The sequence below is a fragment of the Idiotropiscis lumnitzeri genome, chromosome 6 (assembly GCF_059441095.1).
Source record: "Idiotropiscis lumnitzeri isolate Australia: NSW breed Sydney's pygmy pipehorse chromosome 6, RoL_Ilum_1.0, whole genome shotgun sequence".
NCBI lineage: Eukaryota > Metazoa > Chordata > Actinopteri > Syngnathiformes > Syngnathidae > Idiotropiscis > Idiotropiscis lumnitzeri.
In genome coordinates this window covers 18,050,747-18,068,805 of record NC_142396.1, presented here as the reverse complement: position 1 = coordinate 18,068,805, position 18,059 = coordinate 18,050,747, and the positions used below count along the sequence as shown (strand labels likewise).

Genomic DNA, 18,059 nt, shown 5'->3' with positions numbered 1-18,059 from the left:
GGGCCCAAAATCCTTGGGTAGGAGAGAAAAGGGGAACCACACTATATGCTTAATCATCCTCAAAAAAAAAGTCAGCAGTTAGTCTGGTGACTGACGGCCGTTGTGTTGGCAGTTAAATTCTATCTTGCAGGACGCTTAGACAGTTGCAAACAATTCAATCCACTCACAAGATACGCTCAGCGGGTAAAGAAAGCTGGCTGTGTTGTATGCTTCCAAGACCTTGGCCGGTCGCCTATTTCAGTTTTTTTTTTCTTTTCTTTGGTGGAGTGTGAGATGGTTGCGTCTGCTAAAAGGTAAGGTCGGAAAAACCTTAAAAGGACAAAGATGGACCGAGGGCGATTTTTCTTTTCTTTTCTTTCTTTTTTTTTTAATAAGGTCGAGAGTGTAAGGACGGAAGGGCATGAATGGAGGACACAAAGCAGGACAGACCAGCAAAATAGGGTAAAACCCCCACCTCTGTTTATGAGTTTTTTTGTATTGTTAACTTTCTTATGAATGATTTCAGAAAAAAAAGTGTTATTGTCTAGCTTTTACTATTTCAGTCAAAATTACAAAGACATTGTCTGTATGGGTCAAAAGTTTAGTTCCTTTCTACTTACACTCTGGTTTCCTTCACTTTGATTTCAAAATCATTAGGTCATAGGAACAACAGCATCCAGGATATCCAGAAGTTCATCAACAGTCTCCGAGTTCACAATTGAACACATTCAGTATATTCATCCAATATTATTTTATTTCTTCTTCCATTGCCATAAAACGTATATAGTCAATTATGACTGTCCATATTTATCATTATGTAGAATACTGTAGCTCTTTGGGTTATTGGAAAATCATGCAACATTCATTTTTTTTAATGTACGCAGATGGTGGAGACAATCCTGAATAATTTATTAATTATTTCCAATTCCATTCTTGCCTTTTTCTCTTCTTCTGATTTTGTATATGAGCTAAACCATCACCAGGGAACCAACTATGAATTCCCTTACTGTGTTCGAGTTCTTTATTAGTCTTGTTTCGTGCTCATATAAAAAAGCACAGAATGTTCTTTTGCGCTAGTGATATAGCCACTATATAGTACGGAGTGTGTAACTTGATCAAGAGAAAGATAAACATGCAAGGCAGTGGAATTGCAGTGGAGTGGGGATGAATTGGCTAAGGATCAAAAGATGAGAACGAAAGTGGGGGAAAGAGAATCGAAGAGCTAAAAATATCCCCCTGCTGAATCCAGGCTGAGCAGACGCTTGCTGTATTATATTTCTGTGCAATGGCTAACAACATCTCTCCATTGTGTTTTTTTAAATCAGCTGCATTTAATTGTTCAGGGTTTTCCCAGTACATGTTGTCTGTGTGCGTGCGTGTGTACACATACAAGCTACATGTGATCATTTGTTATGTTAACATGAGCAAAGAACAATGTTTCTATCATGCTTGGGCACACTTACAACAAATCTTGCTTCAAAATGTATTTTATTCACTACATTTTTATTGGCAGTACACGAATTGATCATGCAGTGCAGTTTTTCTAGACTGAATGAAGCCCGAGTGGTAACCCACAGCTGTCCAGGCATTTTAGATTACGGGAATTGCACCAGACCAACTGTAATCAGCTGAAGCTGCTGCAAAGACGAGAGGAGTTGTGTGCACTGCTTCATGCGCTGTTCATACTGTCACTGGGCAAAAATCAATACGCATGCAGCAGGGCTGCTGATGTTGGTGGAGAACTGCTGGCGATGTAATCAACTGTTTGTAGGGAGAGTGAAGTATTCAGCCATCTGATGGCCACTAAATGGCTTCATGCTGTAAAAATATTGCAGCAGAATAAAATTACTTTTACTCGCTGAAATGTTGACTAGTGTGTATAATCGAGTCTTTATTGCTTGGTAGTGTAAATTCATTCTTAAAATGAAAAAAGAACATCTTTGAACCAATGGCGACCATTCACAGCAAAAACAGTGTTACAACAAAAAATTAAATTCTTCTTTACCCACATTTCCTATACACAAGACACATATAAGGATTAACAATGGAATATGGAAACGGCCATCGGCTTGTCTTGGTGACAGTCGGCTGAAATGAGATGTAAAAAGTTAGATTTTACTTTCTTAATTTGTCTTTGTTGCATACTTTTCTCAACACAGTCCATTTTATCATTTTTATTTACCTTTCATTTAAGATGGTAGGAGCCCATTTGAAACTGAATATTTCTTTTACAATGGTGACCTGGCCAAAAAGGCATGTCATGCCACACATCAGTGGTTGCTAGCCAATCGCGGATATCAAACATCTATAAAAATAAACCCCGATCGGGTGTCTGTGTGTGACAATGAAAAGCACACACACTCACACACACACGCAAAAATAAACACAATTATCAAATATATTTAAAAATGTAGTAATAATATGAATAATAATAATGAGACTAATTGTATTACATCACCTGCGCCACAACTTAGACCTGCTTTTATTTGGTCTAAGGTCTAGTCTACTCTCTATCATTAAATTGTCAGGTGTGTCGGGTCGTGTGATAGAAAACGCCTTCGGTCCACCAAAATGCCCAGCATGGCATTGCGCAGTGTGGCAAATTCCAAAACATAGTAAACTAGACTTGCCCCGGCACGAAATCAAAGATGAATGAAGCACCAGAATGCACATGCGCCTGTATATAAAAATAGAGCCCCGATTGTTAAATGTGTGGAATGAGCCACTCACACACGCCTACAATGTATGGTACTTAAAATTTCTAAATGCCATATAAATCACGTTATAATACAGATTCAACTGGTTTTCATGACTTTTACCATATTGCAGCCCTTCCAAACTAATTTCCAGACCTGCCTAATATATCAAATTGAAGGCGCATCATTGCACTTAAGAGCCAGTTAATTTCACTATAACTGATGTTAACATTAAGCTGCTGGCTGGCACACAATAAAAATGTTAAATGGGTTAAATCTGGAATAACTGAAAGTATGTTTTAATTGAGGAAAAAGTAAAAAGGCGGCCTCCTGTCTTCTCATTTTGAAAGCTGTAATTCCTGATTCACTTTTACAATTGACCGGGACACTTATTTTCAAAGTCTGTCAAAATTACCATTTGGCATTAATGTCCAAAATCCCCCATGGTTACAGGCTCTGGTTTAATTGATGATTTTCTGTCTGTGTTGGTGTGGAGGAAGGTAGCTGCTAATTGACTGGCTGTTAAAGCTTTTAATGAAGACTGGGCAGTCAGCTCGCCAATTAGCTGTGGGGAGCCATCAGGGGGAAGAAAGTGGAAGAGTGCTCTGGAGAGACTGCAGGTGGGGGTGGGAGCGGGGGAAGAGTGCAAAGAAACACAAGCACACTGCACTCAGAAGTAGGAGAACTTACTCCAAAGAGGTGCAATGATTAATGATGTTTTCTCAGTTTATTTAGGCTCCTGTCATTCATTAAAAAGTGAAAATTAGCCTTGTCATTAGATTGGTTTTGATTCATCTTTGTTCTCATTAGAATTGTCACAAGTTCAAGGTAATGAAATTTCCTCTAACCAGGAGTGCAGGAGCAGCAATTTAAAAGCATGTTTAACAACAAATGTCCAGAATATAAATTATATATATATATATACCTTTTTAATAGTGGGTCCTCCTCAAAAGCAATCTGCCTGGTCAATACGGAAATCTCCATAGCAACGCGTCCAAGGAGGTGTTCCACCTCAAAGATTGTACAGATGAGTTGAGGCAGAATCCGTACAACTTTATCCAATTCATCATCACCTAGCCGCCACTCCAAGCCGCCGGAGGGAGAGCAAGGAGAAAGAAAAAGAAAAGAAACGGCAGTCAAACAGGCCAACTAAATGTTCAACTGAATGCATTTAAAAATAAGTTATAAGTCAAGTTTTAAACATTTCTATTTATGTAGCTGCTCTAATTTCCGTGAGTAGGGCAATCCCGACGGCTAGAACAGGGCTCACCAGCCTTTGCGAAATTGAGAAGTACTTTTTGTCTGTTTATTGTAATAACACATTTGCTCAAATTGCCTTTAATAATGTTCGCATTGACATTCATTTTCAGACACTTATCATGGTAAGGATGTCTCACAATAATTAGGGAACAGATAAATATCAACAGGTTTTTTTTTCTATAAATCTCTGCCTGTGTTTGCACTTTGAAAGGATCGTTTCTACAACAGTGCGAGAAAATCACTCGTCAGAGCTATTTATGTAAAAGCGCCTATGAAATTTACATTAGCTTTTTATTAGAGGTTGACATTTTTTCAGAATTCCCATGGGATGGGAGTCCACTTTACCTTTAATTACAAGATTGGGATGGTTCGGGATAAAAAGCTGACGGGAACAGAGGGAGGCAGGATTATTTAATCGGGGGAAAAAAAACTGACAGATGTCCATTTTTAATGTAGCTGACCTCCAAATTGAGAGCAGTATGGGAGTGGGAGTCATTCTGTACAGAAGCAGGGTGGGAATGGGAGTTGATGGCACCCGATTTATGTATTTATTTATTTACTATGGTCAGGGACTGGGACAATCCTGTGGCACCCTCTACATTTTTATTAGCTTGGTCCCAATTCCGCATGTTCCAAAATCCCATCTGCACCCCCTGATCATGATTGATATGGTATAATAATTATGGACAGTATGCAGCAGATACATTTTATTATGTAATGTACAGTTCAAATTGCAACGACTATATTGTGGTAGGGCTAAAAATAATAATAAAAAAAAATTAAAATACATACTGTCCTCTAAAACGGTGACGGATCGCCACCAAAATTCTAATGCAAATTTCTACACTTGTCCACCTCAATCTGTGGTATAAAAACATTCCAAACAAAAGTTTGGATTTTTTTTTTACATCAGAGGTGACCTCATGTGATCACCTCCAAAAATACTGTGCTGATTTCTCCTTCCTTCACTTCCACAGACAAGAGCAAGAATGCACACACGAACGCTGACTCTTTATATTTCGGACATTAAGCTACGCTAAAATCGTGTCAACTCTCAGGTGGCAGATGACGGCTGGCAGCAGGCAGCCAGCAGGCGGTCATGGATCTTTACTCCCCCCCTCTTACCATCCCGGCTAACAGTAGGGTAACGGCACAGCTAATAGCAACAATTAGCTTCAGGCCGTAAAAACAAAAGGCGTTACCACAATCTTAGCTCGCATGTGTTGTCCGACACCGCTTGCGAGTGAGTGTACGTCGATTTCAGATAAAAACCTCATGGAACACTGAAGCTGTCTGTTGGAGCATACATCGATGTAGCTCTGCTCACTTCCACAGTTCCTCATTCTCAAATAAATCAGCCACCGAGAGGTTCATCAGATCACTTCCTAACTTAGAAATGGCCATAACATGAGGACATGAAGCCTATCCTTTGACTCAAAATTTAATAATTAATCAGAGCTGTAGGTATTACACTTTCAGTGTACAGTACATATTGTTTTTTGTTGTGCACAGTCATTTAAAACTGCATTGCATTACAACTAGATGTCTCGATTATGTTTACCTTCTCATTTATTAATGCAGTTGTCCTCATATGGTTACATACACAAGCAGAATTTGTGAAATATTGGAAATTTGGGGGGGAAAGTGACTGGTGGGACAATCTCATTATTTCCTTAATTACAATATTTTGTTTAATGCACAACTATATCTCAAGCTGACAGAACATCAATGCATACTTTTTTGTTGTTGTTTTTTTTGTTTTTACTACACCAAGTGACTGAAATTGTTGAAGTAATTCAGATGCAAATGAAAAATCAGACGGACTGCAGTGGCTGTAATTAACTTGTCACAAATGGATTTGCAGTATTTAATAAATGGCTGGTTTATGCTGTAATAAATTGAGAGGGCAATAAAATGCAAGACTGTTACTTTATCACCAAAGCTGTGGAGATAATCTATAAATAAATGTTCAAGTATACATTTATTTCTACATGTGCGTGCATGTTCTGCAGGTGCCATGGAAGTAAGGAAAGAGAGTCTAGAAGCGCAAATCAATCGCCTGTCTGAACTCATCGGTCGACTGGAGAATAAAGTAAGAAACCATCCAAACGCGCACATACTGTACATGTCTGTGTCTGCCCTCATCCTGTAATTGAACTCCTCTTGCTCCTGTGCTTCACTCACTCTTAGTGTCCGCAGATTGCCATGCCCTCGCTGTAAAATGAAATCTGATGTAATCTATTTTTAGCTGTTCTTTTCCATCTTGCTGCCACTCGTTGAAGCTGTATAAATGTATGGTTGCAAGAAGATTCTAACTTTGAGGAGGGTCGGAGCAGGTTGGATCGCTAAAGGAGGAGGGGGGCGAGTTGTTTTGGTCCAGGATACGATATGATAAACCTAATGGAACCTCCAAGCAGACTCAGCTGTTTCTGAACGAGTGAACCACAACACCAGACAGAAGGAGCTATGAATAACTAAAGGACAATCAATGTCCAGTTCTAGAGACAAATCACTCAAAAGAAAGTGTTGTAATGTGCAGCAATGTTTCACAACCAGGGCTTGTATGCGATCACTTTCCAGGGAAACATTTCATATTTTGTTTAAAAGATGATAAATAGATAAATATTCTCAGTCATTAACGTTTAAAGGGGTCTAATTCAAAGGCGCATCATTTTTTGGTGGGATATTAATATATATAAGAGAGGTTTGATTATTTATTTCCCTTATTTTATGTTATATTATAAAATCATTTTCAAGGCATCATATTTATTTTTGTTTAATTTGAGTTAAAAAAAAAATAAGACTCAGAATGTCTTAGAATTAAATGTTAAAATTAAGGAGACAAAATTAAATTATTTTTTTACTAACCAGATGTGCTACATTCTACTTTGGAAGAATCATCAACACGTATGAATAAGAGGGCACTCATGGTACGACAAAAGGGTCCGGGGTAGATTGCAAACCATTGATTAACAGGATTGTACTGTGTCTACATTGTCAAATTGGTTTAAGGACCCACGTGTGGATCTATGATTCGGGTTTATTTGTAACCTTTCGGCCTTTACCTGTTGAATAAACATCAACTATGACTCTGAATCCAGAGAGCCTCTAATGCTCTGCAGTGCCTAATGGGTGACATTATGTGGTCCGAAGAGCACATTTTTGTGATTTAGACGGGATTTCTATTATTAGGACGTCATTATATGTTGCAGTCATGACAAAGCTAAATCCATACTGATTTATTTCATTCAAGTGTCTCCCAAGCATAGCAAAAAAAAAAAAGAATACTGAAATCTTGTAATGAAAATTGTTGGTCTGTCAATCAGACAGAAAACCTTTGGGTCACAGTTGTTGGAATCTTTTTTTTTTTTTTTAAGTCAACAACCTGCTTTTACTACTGTGCAAAGGAAAATTATATAGTTCTTTATTCCGGTCTGATTTACCCCTTTTTTCAGGGTTTCTTTGCGCTTAAAAAAAATTGTTATTTTACTTCATTGGACGTCATTCTTAAAAAAATAATAATTAAAAAAAAATACATTTCACCAGCTGATGTAATGTAGACAGAAACCTTTCGACTAAGACTGCTCCAAAGCTCAATGAAAAGTGGGAGTCATAGACATCGACCGCTTGAACATCACACTCGGGTCTGCAGGTCTATCTATATGTCCACCATCTCATCTTTATATGGCTGTCTCAAAAGCGGATGCCTCTTCAAAATTGGTTTGTCGTTCATTGATACACATGAGTATGAAAATTTAAAAAAGGCTGCACAGAGGTTCTGTCTCTGTAAAGGGAATTTAAAGAAATTGGACAATATCCTTGCTATATTGTGTTTAGACGGTGTTATCCAGTATTTGTTGATACATGCGCAGCTCTGGCAACATTGCCTCACCTAAAGACCCCTGACTTCTCAGCCTGTCGTCTTGTGAGCAGAAATTAAACCACTATATCATGAGTCAAACTTGGGTTCAATTGATGAAATGTGTCTGAGACACTCATCCAAAGTGGTGCAGTTATGCATACCTCTCCAACACGCACAAAGTCTTGATTAAACAGCTGAGCAGTGTTTGACAATTGTGTTATTGCTACAGCATTTGCATGGCTACCGTATAGATACAATATGATAAGTGATATCATGTAATGTGAAGCTAATGGCTCACATCTTTTCCGCCATCTGTAAAGACACTGCCCACAGAAGAGCCTTTATACCTTTACTAGGCATATTAGTGTTAAATTTATTATATTATGCATGGTGGTGAATATCTGTTGAATATTAAATGTCCCTCTGTACTGACTTAGCGCTGCAGAACATGGAAGCTTAAGCCAAACATATGCATGTCCCTGCAAGACACTAATAATAAACCTCACTCTAATAACATCCAGTATAGTCTTATCGTTTTCGTGTGCAACAACATTTGTACAAGAAATGTACACAACTTTGACTAGCAATGTAGGCACTAACAGAAGTGCTAACGCAGTATTTCCAGGCCACTAAAGTATGTGATCAAGAATTGGTATGATAGCAATGTAGCGTTTGTTACAAATCAACATACAGTTAAAAAATAAAAATAATAAATAGTTTTTTTGTTTTCTTTTTTTCTGATTTAGGAAAAACAGATATGCTACGGGCAAATCTCAATTCGAGATTCACAATCTCCACTGATTATCTTTGCTTTCACTGCCACTTCCATGCTGGCAGTGTGGGTTCAGTTCCCATTCATTGGCATTGTGAATGAGTATGATTGACTGTCTGTATTTACACTGTATTTGAAATTGTTTTGAAGTAATATTTTGGTTAAATAAGCGTGCTTTTTTTTCCCCTCTAAAAATGTTCCTTCTCCTCTGTCTCTAAAATCCTAGACAGGTTTGATACCAAATGAGTCACATTAACAGGGAAGTTAGTACAGGCGTGCCCTCACTATTTCAGCATGTGAGGTGCTTGAACAAGTAAAAATAATCTGCCTATTTTATTTCTGAGCTGATGAACTGTTGTGAATCACCGGTCAGCAGGGTCCCTGCCCCCATCACCACCACCCCAATCGACAGCAGTGACACACCAGGATGGCTCCTGCTGGCTGGCCCTGTGCCTACTAGACCGCACGTGTGTGCGTGAATGCTTTGCCCGTCTAGCATGCAACAATCAAATGATTGGCTGTCCTGCAAATCAATAAATTGACACATTTCAAAACAGTTGTTAGGCGGGCGTTTTCTTTCTTTTTGTTTTTGTTTTTTACTCATTCACTGCAGTTGACAGGCAGCTTTATCAATAGCTTAAAACTGTGTGGGTGGGCAGTTACTGAGTTAAAGCCATGCAAGCAGCTGGTTGATCGCGATTGACACCAAGACCATGATTAAGCTGTTGTCCAGTGTAGTGACGGGAGAATGAAGCTTCAAATCTACTTCATGAAACAGTTGTTGTATTTTTTAGTCCGTTTGATGGTACTGTTGGTTCTAATGAAGGGTTTAAAAAATGGCAAGTTAGTGTGCTTTCAGCCTAATGTTGATCAAAGAGTGCCATCTAGAGGAGTCCAAAAATACGACAACTGGTTCATGAAGCAGATTTGAAGCTTCATTTACCCATCACTAGTCCAGTGCTTTGCGAAAGGTATGAAAACCTGGCATATTTTGAGAAATCCCACGTGAGATGATTGTACTATCGGTGTGTGATTCAGAGAGTAAACATGTCCATTCAGATAAAGGTGTATTATAGAGTACCTCCAGCAGCCCATTTCAAGGTGTTGATTGGGAAACAGAGCAATATTGTAAACTTGATAAATATCCGGTGTTCCAATTTTTCTGTCTCGTCTTGTGTTTGCCAAAAGTATCCCCCTGGTTAATATTGATGCAAGGTGATTGGAACAGATGTGACGTCCCGTCCCTTGCACGCATCAGTTGCAATTGAGTGATATGCCAGTTCGCTTGCTTATGGGTGTAAATATGTCTTTTTTTTTTCTTGCCATGAACGGGACCTTCAGACTCAGATATGTATTTATTCATTTATTTAAATGAAAAGGACGTAACATGACCCGCGTCACAGACAGGTTTCTTCTTTCGCATGTGGTGGCTGATTATTTATTCCGTACTGCTCACTGGACTCGTCTAACATAGAGTCAGCAAAACTGGCATCCGTCATCGACAATTGACGGATCTTCCCTCAGTTTTTACAGAATAGTCACCTCTGGGAAATGGGGAGACTGACTCCGATTCGTCAGAATCTGACCAAGTAAACACCATGTTGAATTGGAGTTATGGCCAAAGACGGCTTGCAGCACCACTACGTCACCACCCCGCTTCTTGCAGGCACCGTTATAGGGTTGTCACCTGTTTAGCTGCCATGGCATGCTGACAAATAGGTTCCGCAAGTAATTATAAGCTTACCTTAATACAACCAGTGTAACCCAACACAAGTTTGAATTCAGTTTTTCTTGATAAACCATATGTACATTTCCTTCTGATCACCACAGGTACAGTTTAAGAAAGATATGTCATGCAAATTAATCGTATTGCTTAATTATATAGAACAACCTCCTCTTAGGCCTCACTGACAAATCCCCCATTAAACTTCAACTGATCCAGAATTCAGCTGCCCACATCACCCGAACCACCCTCCATCCCTCCATCACATCACCCCTTTCCTCAAACAGCTCCACTGAGTGCTACGAAAGACGCCTTATACTGTACGAATCTGCTGTCTGGTGAATCTGATGTTGTTGGAGAAACTCGATATCCTCCAAAGGCTGTCTCGGCCACCCCTAACCAGCGCTCACAAGGATAAACATTTGAAATGGGCTCAGATATACATTCAAATAGTTTTATTCACTGGTGAATCTGAGCTACTTTTGCATGGTCCAAAAGAATAGAGTTCCAGGTGGATGGACACGAGTTCTCAACGATGCAATGCTCATCTAAAAAGGAGGTGGTGGTGAAATGTTTTGTGCTTCAGTAATGAGATGTGAGATATGGGGCTACTTTAGGCGATCAGAAGGTTTTAAAATGACCTTCCATCCATCCATTATCTGTACCGCTTGTCCTCACGTGGATCGCGGGGGGTGTTGGAGCCTATCCCAGCTATCTACGGGCAGTAGGCGGGGCACACCCTGAACTGGTTGCCAGCCAATTGCAGGGCACACAGAGACGAACAACCATCCGCGCTCACATTCATACCTAGGGGCAATTTAGAGTGTTCAATCAACCTGCCATGCATGTTTTTGGAATGTGGGAGGAAACCGGAGTACCCAGAGGAAACCCATGCAGGCACGGGGAGAGCATGCAAACTCCACACAAGAAGGCCGGAAGCTGGAATCGAAGTCACGACTTCTGCACTGTGAGGCCATCGTGCTAACCAGTCGGCCACTGTTCCACCTTTAAAATGACCTTTGTAATATAAATATAGCTTGGACTACTATTACAAGTTCTTCCCATGGCATAAAAAGAAGAAATGTGCCTTTGGCAGTTAAATAATTATCATGCAAGACAACGTAATGAAGCTTTGAAGTTTAACTGGTCTAGGTATGACGGGAGAAGAAAGTCAAGGTCAAACTGAGAATCAATGAACCGTCCTCCAAAGAGTAACTGCTTGGCATTTCTTCAATCCTCAACTGAGTTACAGGCAGAAACAACCCACGGACTTCCAAGTTCAATGTGAAACTGACATCAAAGAAGCATTCAAATGTTAATTCGTAATATAATTCGCAAACATTGTTTGGTTTGGAATGAATAAAGTTTGCATTACTGCAGATTCTACACTAATCTACCTGTAGTCCTCTCGCATCCATTGTCCCGCCACTGTACTGCACCCGACTGAGGACTATGGCCTCATATTTCAAGTTGCTGATTTTCACTTTTCATCCCAACTTCTTTACACTTGGCTGTTGAGTGTGCCACAGAGGAGTTGAAAGCTTGATAAGCCCATTGGAACCACATCATCAGCAAAAAAGCAGAAATGTATCACTGAGTTCACAAAAAAGGACTCCCTTCTGGTCACACCTGCATTGGATGCACCTAAAAAAATCCAGTTCATAGAGGTTATGACAGGGCAGTCTTGGCAGAGTTCAACCCTCGCTATGAACTCATCTGACTTATTGCCATCAATGTGGACAAAACTCTTTCAGTAGTCATATTTGGACCGAATAGCCAAATCTCTGTGTCGAGGCGAGCCTGACTATATCGAGTACCTCTTTATCTCGCATACCCGCTCAGGCTCCTTCCCTGCCAGAGAGGTGACAGTCCTCATGTCTATAGCTAGCTTCCATAAGTGGCAATTGCACTCCCAAGGTCCTCGCCTTCAGTCACCTTCCAATTCGCATTGCGCCCAGCCCCGACAATGTCTTTTTGGGCTGTTGATGGGCTCCGGCCCAGCCATGAGGTGTTCACCCTCAAGAGGCCCTTCCAGGTCTACCTCCGGATGGCTGCCCCGTTGATTGTGATTTGTGGTTCGCTACACACCATGCTGGCAGTAGCATGTGATGTCATACACAAAATTGTTGTGAGAATCCAGATCTGTCACCATCAAGCGTTCATTTTATTCTCAGGAGATTTTAACCATGTCAGACTCACATCACAATTAACTTTTTTTTTTCAGAATGTCAATTGAAACACGTGGGAAAAAAGACATTTGATCTGCTGTATGCATATATTTAGGATGCTTATACTGCATTAGCACTCCCACCTGTCATCTCACAACGTAGTCAACCTTGATTTCTGCTATGAATTCTGTGTTTTGAGACAATCAGGAACCACTCTGTCATTCAAAAGGTTGACACCAGAAGCCAGTACTGAGTACACAAACTGGGATGTACTGCAGAACACTGAGGGGAAGAAGTGGGACACAGATAGTAAAAGGAAAGTCAACTGTTTCACAAGCTACTTGACTTTCTGTATATATGTTTGTCCTGCTTAGGACTGTGCAGTGTCTTCCAAACTCTAAGCCCTGGATCACCTGCAACATTAAAAGGCTCCACAATCAGGGGGCCTAGGAATGACTACGCAAATGCAACAGGGGCTTAAGGGAAGTGCAAAGCAGGCTCAGAGGGATTATAAAATAAAAGTGGAGAGGAAGCGGCAGTAAAATAACAGCATAGAGTTGTGGAGGGAAATGAAGTCCATCTCCGGCTACAAGCAAAGGAGCAACCAGGCCTCCACAAGTAATGTTGAGAATGCAAATGAGTTCAACCACTTTTTTAACATTTTTGACTAAGCAGTTAGATTCCAACCAACTCATGTCGGCCCTTCCTTCTCCTCCCTGGCAGAAGCCCCTCTCCCTGTATCACCTCTAACACTACAGGGGTGTCACCTGTTTCACTCAGCCACCCACTGCCCCTTACAGATGATGAGATGAGAGTGGAGCTGAATAAATTTCATCCAAAGAAAGTGGCTGGCGCAGATATTGTGTATACCAGTATGCTGACCATCTGTCTAGACCAAGTGGCCAGGTGCTCTTCAACCTGAGCCTGCAGGCAGGGAAGGTCCCTGTCCTTTGGAAAACGTCATTTCAACGACCAAAATGCAAATCCTACGATCTGACAAAGGTGTCAATCCAGATTTATAAAGTAAACTCTGCCACAGTTTGTTTTGAGCCACAGGCGCTTCTACTCAACTAGCAGGTAAACGAGCTCTTGAGTAGAAGCACCTGTAGCTAAAGATAAACTGTGGCAAGGTGGACTTTCTGGACCGGGACCTGCAGCAGTTTAGGTACCGTGAAGCTGTTGAAGCGGCTGAGACTGTCCTCTATCTGCATCGAGCATAGTCCTACCTGGATGACAATTACATTCCTGATGAAACACCACAATTTGTCAGGCTTGCGGGCTGTGTAAGACTACACTTTTATTTTATATTTCGGGCTCAGTTGTTGTTTACTGTCCAGCTGTCGTGTACATCTTATTGCCGTGTATGTATTTATGGATGTGCATATTGTCGCTGTCAGGCAGGATCCCTGCATCTTCAAAATTACTAGTTTTATGGAAATCCAAAAAAAAAAATACATTACAATACAACTTGATTTATATGGCGCATTTCAAAACAGCCGCAGCTGTAACTAAGCACTTTACATACAGTATAACACAAAACATCAATTATTCAACAGCAAAGACAGTCAAAGCGCTAAATTAAAACACAAATTAACGCTACTAACACAAATGCAGTTGAGCCCAGAAAACAGCAGAACAGTCGGTATCATGTTGGGGCGAAAGCCAATGAATTATCTTTAAACGGGTTTTAAAATCATTCCTGTGGGAAGGACCACTAACAGAAAAAGTTTGATCTCCTCTGAGGCCCCGCCTAGTTCTTGGCACCTCCAGCAGCATTTGGTCCGCAGACCTGAGGCAGCGGGCTGGTGAGTAGGGGTGAAGTCACCAAAGAGAGGCCAGAATTGGGGTTCTGTGCTCCCTCTTCCGCACTCCAGTTAGAAGGCGAGCAAGAGCATTTTTCACCAACTAGAGACTTTTGAGGGAGGACTGGATCACTCCAAAATAAAGTGCATGACAGTAGTCAGTACCAGCTGAGATATTAAAGGTATGGATTACCTTTTCTAAGTGCTGTTGAGAAAAGAAAAACACAATCATATACTGTTGCCTAATAACATCAACACAACAAAACCATCAAATAATGTTCAATCTCTAATTCGGTATGCTCACGGGTAAATTCATTCATTACACTGTTATTGATTAAAATAGTAGAATATGTCACCGGCACGAGCTGCCCATACACTCAGTGTGCGCTCACCTCAAGTTCTTGACCACAAAAAAAAAAAATCTTCAATACTTCATAAATGCAAAGTGTCTTCTTTGCCAAAAATGGTTTCAAATGTCTTTAAGTTATAAGAGAATTAATAGAAATAGAAATGGAATATAAAATGGATGGATAGATGATTATATTGCAGGGCAGACCTTAATGGCCAATTTATAGATCATTTCTAAATTAAAAAAAAAAATTATTTCTTTAGCTCAAATCAACCTTTTTAAAAGAGGGCGGTGTCCCCTGTGATAGTTCTTCACTTTGGAGGTCTTACAAGGTTTATGGATTCTCTTTGTAGCTTCTCTAACATAATTTCAAGTGCTTCCAAATTGGGCTTTGCGAGGATGACAGCAAATAGAGGGAAAATGCTTCAATGAATGTGTGTATACTCCAGAAGAAATGAAATTGACATTTTGTGTTGGATTACAATTTTCAGAGGGCCTGACATTACATCTGCTGTTGTCGTGACTGAAACATGCGGCTTTCATCAGGAGTTTGGATATTCCTTTATCTTGTTCTTGCCTGGTATTACCTACTTGGAATCCGTATTAAAGTTGCAAAAGAAATATCACCATGAGGTTGTGAAGATGTAATTGATGAAATGTTTACAAAATATGTACAAGGTAGAAGGTCATGATGTGTCGTGCCTTAGACACAACTGTTGCCTTTATTTCACTTAATTTATTTTTCTTAGAACGCAATCACTTTCTGTTTGGAGCTATTTAAATCAGATGAAATACCTGGTGTCACCTGCAAGAGAAAATATTCAAGTGAACAAGTTTTGTTGTTTATGTACTGTATCTTGTGACAGAAAATCTAATGTATGATAAAGATTAGTCGATTGTGATAGGAACACATTCCAGGTTACAGTTATTAGCCATTGATAGTTAATACCTGCAAATGTGTTAATATCACGGTGTTACAACCAAAGATTACTAGCTAGGTTAATTTAACATGTTAAGGAAAATGACTACAAATTCACTGTGCCCTTTCATGCTATTCATCTTGTTTGAATTGCCGTAACCTGAGGCACATATGCAGCAAATTTACGGGTAATTAGGCCTCGAGAGCCCCTTTCTTGCCAACCGACACACAATATCATAGATTTCTCCCAATGGGATAAACATTCTGCATGGATAAAAAAAAAAATCTCACTTCACCTTCGTTGCTTCAGCTCCATCAGGAAATACGCAAATGATGTGGTGTACTGTATATAATATTAGATAAGTCAAAGGAAAAACAAGTGCTGCGCTTCTGTCTTGACACAGAGTGAAGTTGAATTTGAATTTGTCCAATTCTGATCTGAGTGTGTTATCACCTTATCATAAATTATCAGCTTTGCATGTGTGTGGGTGTGTGTGTGTGAGTGTGACAGACACCTACCCACTTAGCCAAACCTCAAAGGCATCCCCTGCTGTTATCACTTAAGTGAGCAGGAAGCCATAATTTATTCACTGGAGCCATCGCATTTACCAGCCACTTAATTGGAAGGGGCCTTCATCAAGTCTCGTGACCGACTATACAAAATGTACATGACTCCCAAGTTGTCAGAGTGGAGCGTACTCAATGGAGACATCAGAGCGACATTAACCGCACATATGCCAATGTAAAGCCCCTGGACACTTCCTTCGGTAGACCACACATATATGTATATCCAAGTGCTATATCGCCATGAGACATTTGACACTGTCTGATGTCTTCATTTTAAAGTATTTTTATTATTCTTGTTGTAGTCTGCAACACGCTGTTTGGTGAACTGTATTAACTTATGTAACACTTTTCCACCTATAAAATGCTCAAAGTATTTTTCAATGCACCCATTGATGATGGAAGAACTTATTCAGACATAATGAAGTAACTTTGAGCGCAGAATTTCACTCAAGGCCAATAACAGTAACCACCTGAAGTTTTCTTATGGGTGAAAGGGCCAGAAATCCAAGAGACACATTACATAAGGTATGAAGTCCCCCCCTGGAGTGATAGTTGCAGTTACCTGCAAAATGGAGATTAATTTCAAAGCTTATTGTCCTTCACATTATGCTTCTTATTGGCATACACCGTCCATCTCCTTCTAGATACCACGAATGTCCCAATCCACATTTTAATTTAAAAACACACACATTACAATCACCTCTTCTGATCTGTTCCATTTACTACTCTAAGTGGCCTTTGTATGTTGCACGCTCTTTCTTAGTTGCTGTCCAGTCTAGGTGACTGACATGTTGTTGTGCTTCCTTACAGACAGTCTGGTTTGATCTGCACCAGAGGCTAACAGACACAGATGGCACCACCAGTGCAGTAAGTCCACACAAAACTACTAAGAGTACGAAAGTTAATGCACAGCCTCAGGTGTAGCATCAGTCAGAAGTCCTTATGGAAGCAATGTCCTCTTCAGTACTACAGATGTAATTAGTGAGGAGGCTGAGGGGTGGCAGCGCTGTTATATAGCCTGCATGGTCCTGTTTTGTGTTTTTTCAATCCAGTAGAAGTCAAGCTTTTGAATGATTTCCCGGGATAAAGATTTCTCTTTTTTGCTATTGTCTGCATGTGAATCATTTATTGATGTTGGGTATTCTGGAGAAGAATGAATGAAGTCACGCATAACTTTTAATATCCAACACCCACTGAGGAAATAACGGATATATTTACAGTATTCATTTGAAAAGCCACTGGCAGTGTGTGAGCCAGTTTTTCCTTTTTTTTTAGATGTTATCATGAAAAGCAAGGTTTGAGCATACTGTAGCTGCCAACTTTTTTGGCCCTCGTTTCATTTATTTTCACACCAGCATAGTCATCTCTGCAGAAATGTTTTATTTTATCCAGTTGACTGCCACCAAAAAAAAAAAAATAAGTAGTCACGTGTGGTTATGAAATGTAATTCAGGCATTCCTTTCCTCTTCGTGTAAAATGCTACTATTAGTGTTGCCTTCTTGTTATAGTTGTATATTCACTTGAGTTGAGCCGTTTTTAGTTTTGTTTTTTGTTTTACGATCCAAAATTTGAGCTACTAGCTCCACTTATTCGCATGCAGCTAAAGAGGACCAAAACTCACGTCAAGACACTTACTCAAAAACTAACCGGCCATGTTCCTGATGTTCAGAGTTGAGAAATGACGTACCAATACAATACTTATTTAATGTACTTGAGTATTTTTTTTCCTTATCTTGGTACTTTCATCCATACAAATGAGCTCCCCAAGCTCCAATTAGTGGTTTTAAACCGCAATCACTCTAGTCATAAATCGCCAGCACTATTTGACACAAGATACTGGTTCCCTTTTATATGGTTTGGCGTTCAGTAGAAATTTGATTCTGCCGTAGAGTCACTACGTTGCACAGAGGTTTGCTTTGCATTGTTACACATTTGATCCTAACTAAAAAAAGAATGATACTT

At 39.9% G+C, this 18,059-nt stretch overlaps 1 protein-coding gene across 1 annotated transcript in view; it reads left to right on the top strand.

Moving 5' to 3' along the window:
- Nucleotides 1-18,059, top strand: part of necab2 (N-terminal EF-hand calcium binding protein 2) — a 118,595-nt gene that overhangs the window by 81,938 nt on the left and 18,598 nt on the right. The window contains exons 8-9 of the mRNA XM_088299526.1: nucleotides 5,948-6,027; nucleotides 16,908-16,964. Coding sequence (XP_088155652.1) covers nucleotides 5,948-6,027; nucleotides 16,908-16,964 — 137 coding nt within the window. The remainder of the gene's footprint in view (nucleotides 1-5,947; nucleotides 6,028-16,907; nucleotides 16,965-18,059) is intronic.